Genomic DNA, 557 nt, shown 5'->3' with positions numbered 1-557 from the left:
AGCACTACTTGTGCTCCTCCTCCTCCTACCGCAAGGTGTTCGGGGATGGCTCTCGCCTGTCCGCCCGCCTCTCCGGAGCCGACGGCGCGGGCGGCTTCAGCTCGCAGTCGCTGTCCCGCAGCAATGTGGCCTCCTCGGCCGCCTGCTCCTCGGCCTCGTCGCTCGGCCTCGGCCTGGCCTATCGCCGGCCGCCGGCGTCGGATGGGCTGGACCTGAGCCAGGCGGCGGCGCGCACCAACGAGTACAAGATCATCCGCACCAACGAGAAGGAGCAGCTGCAGGGCCTCAACGACCGCCTCACCGTGTTCATCGAGAAGGTGCATCAGCTGGAGACGCAGAACCGCGCGCTGGAGGCCGAGCTGGCCGCGCTGCGACAGTGCCACGCCGAGCCGTCGCGCGTCGGCGAGCTCTTCCAGCGCGAGCTGCGCGACCTACCCGCGCAGCTGGAGGAGGCCAGCTCGGCGCGCGCGCAGGCCCTGCTGGAGCGCGACTGGCTGGCAGAGGAGGTGCAGCGGCTGCGGGCGCGCTGCGAGTAGGAGAGCCGCGGACGCGAAGGC

The 557-nt window shown here is 71.6% G+C and overlaps 1 protein-coding gene across 1 annotated transcript; it reads left to right on the top strand.

The window, feature by feature from the left end:
* Positions 1-5: 5 nt before the first annotated feature.
* On the top strand, positions 6-554 carry LOC108521356 (alpha-internexin-like; the record flags this gene model as incomplete). Its single annotated transcript, XM_017861166.1, is given in 1 exon segment — positions 6-554. A coding segment is annotated over 1 exon segment (549 nt), but the record flags the coding sequence as incomplete, so codon positions are not given.
* Positions 555-557: the final 3 nt, after the last annotated feature.

This window comes from Rhinopithecus bieti, unplaced genomic scaffold (genome assembly GCF_001698545.2).
Source record: "Rhinopithecus bieti isolate Rb0 unplaced genomic scaffold, ASM169854v2 scaffold_60933, whole genome shotgun sequence".
Classification (NCBI taxonomy): Eukaryota; Metazoa; Chordata; class Mammalia; order Primates; family Cercopithecidae; genus Rhinopithecus; species Rhinopithecus bieti.
Note: the sequence above shows the minus strand (reverse complement) of the source record. Positions and strands in the feature narration are given on the sequence as shown.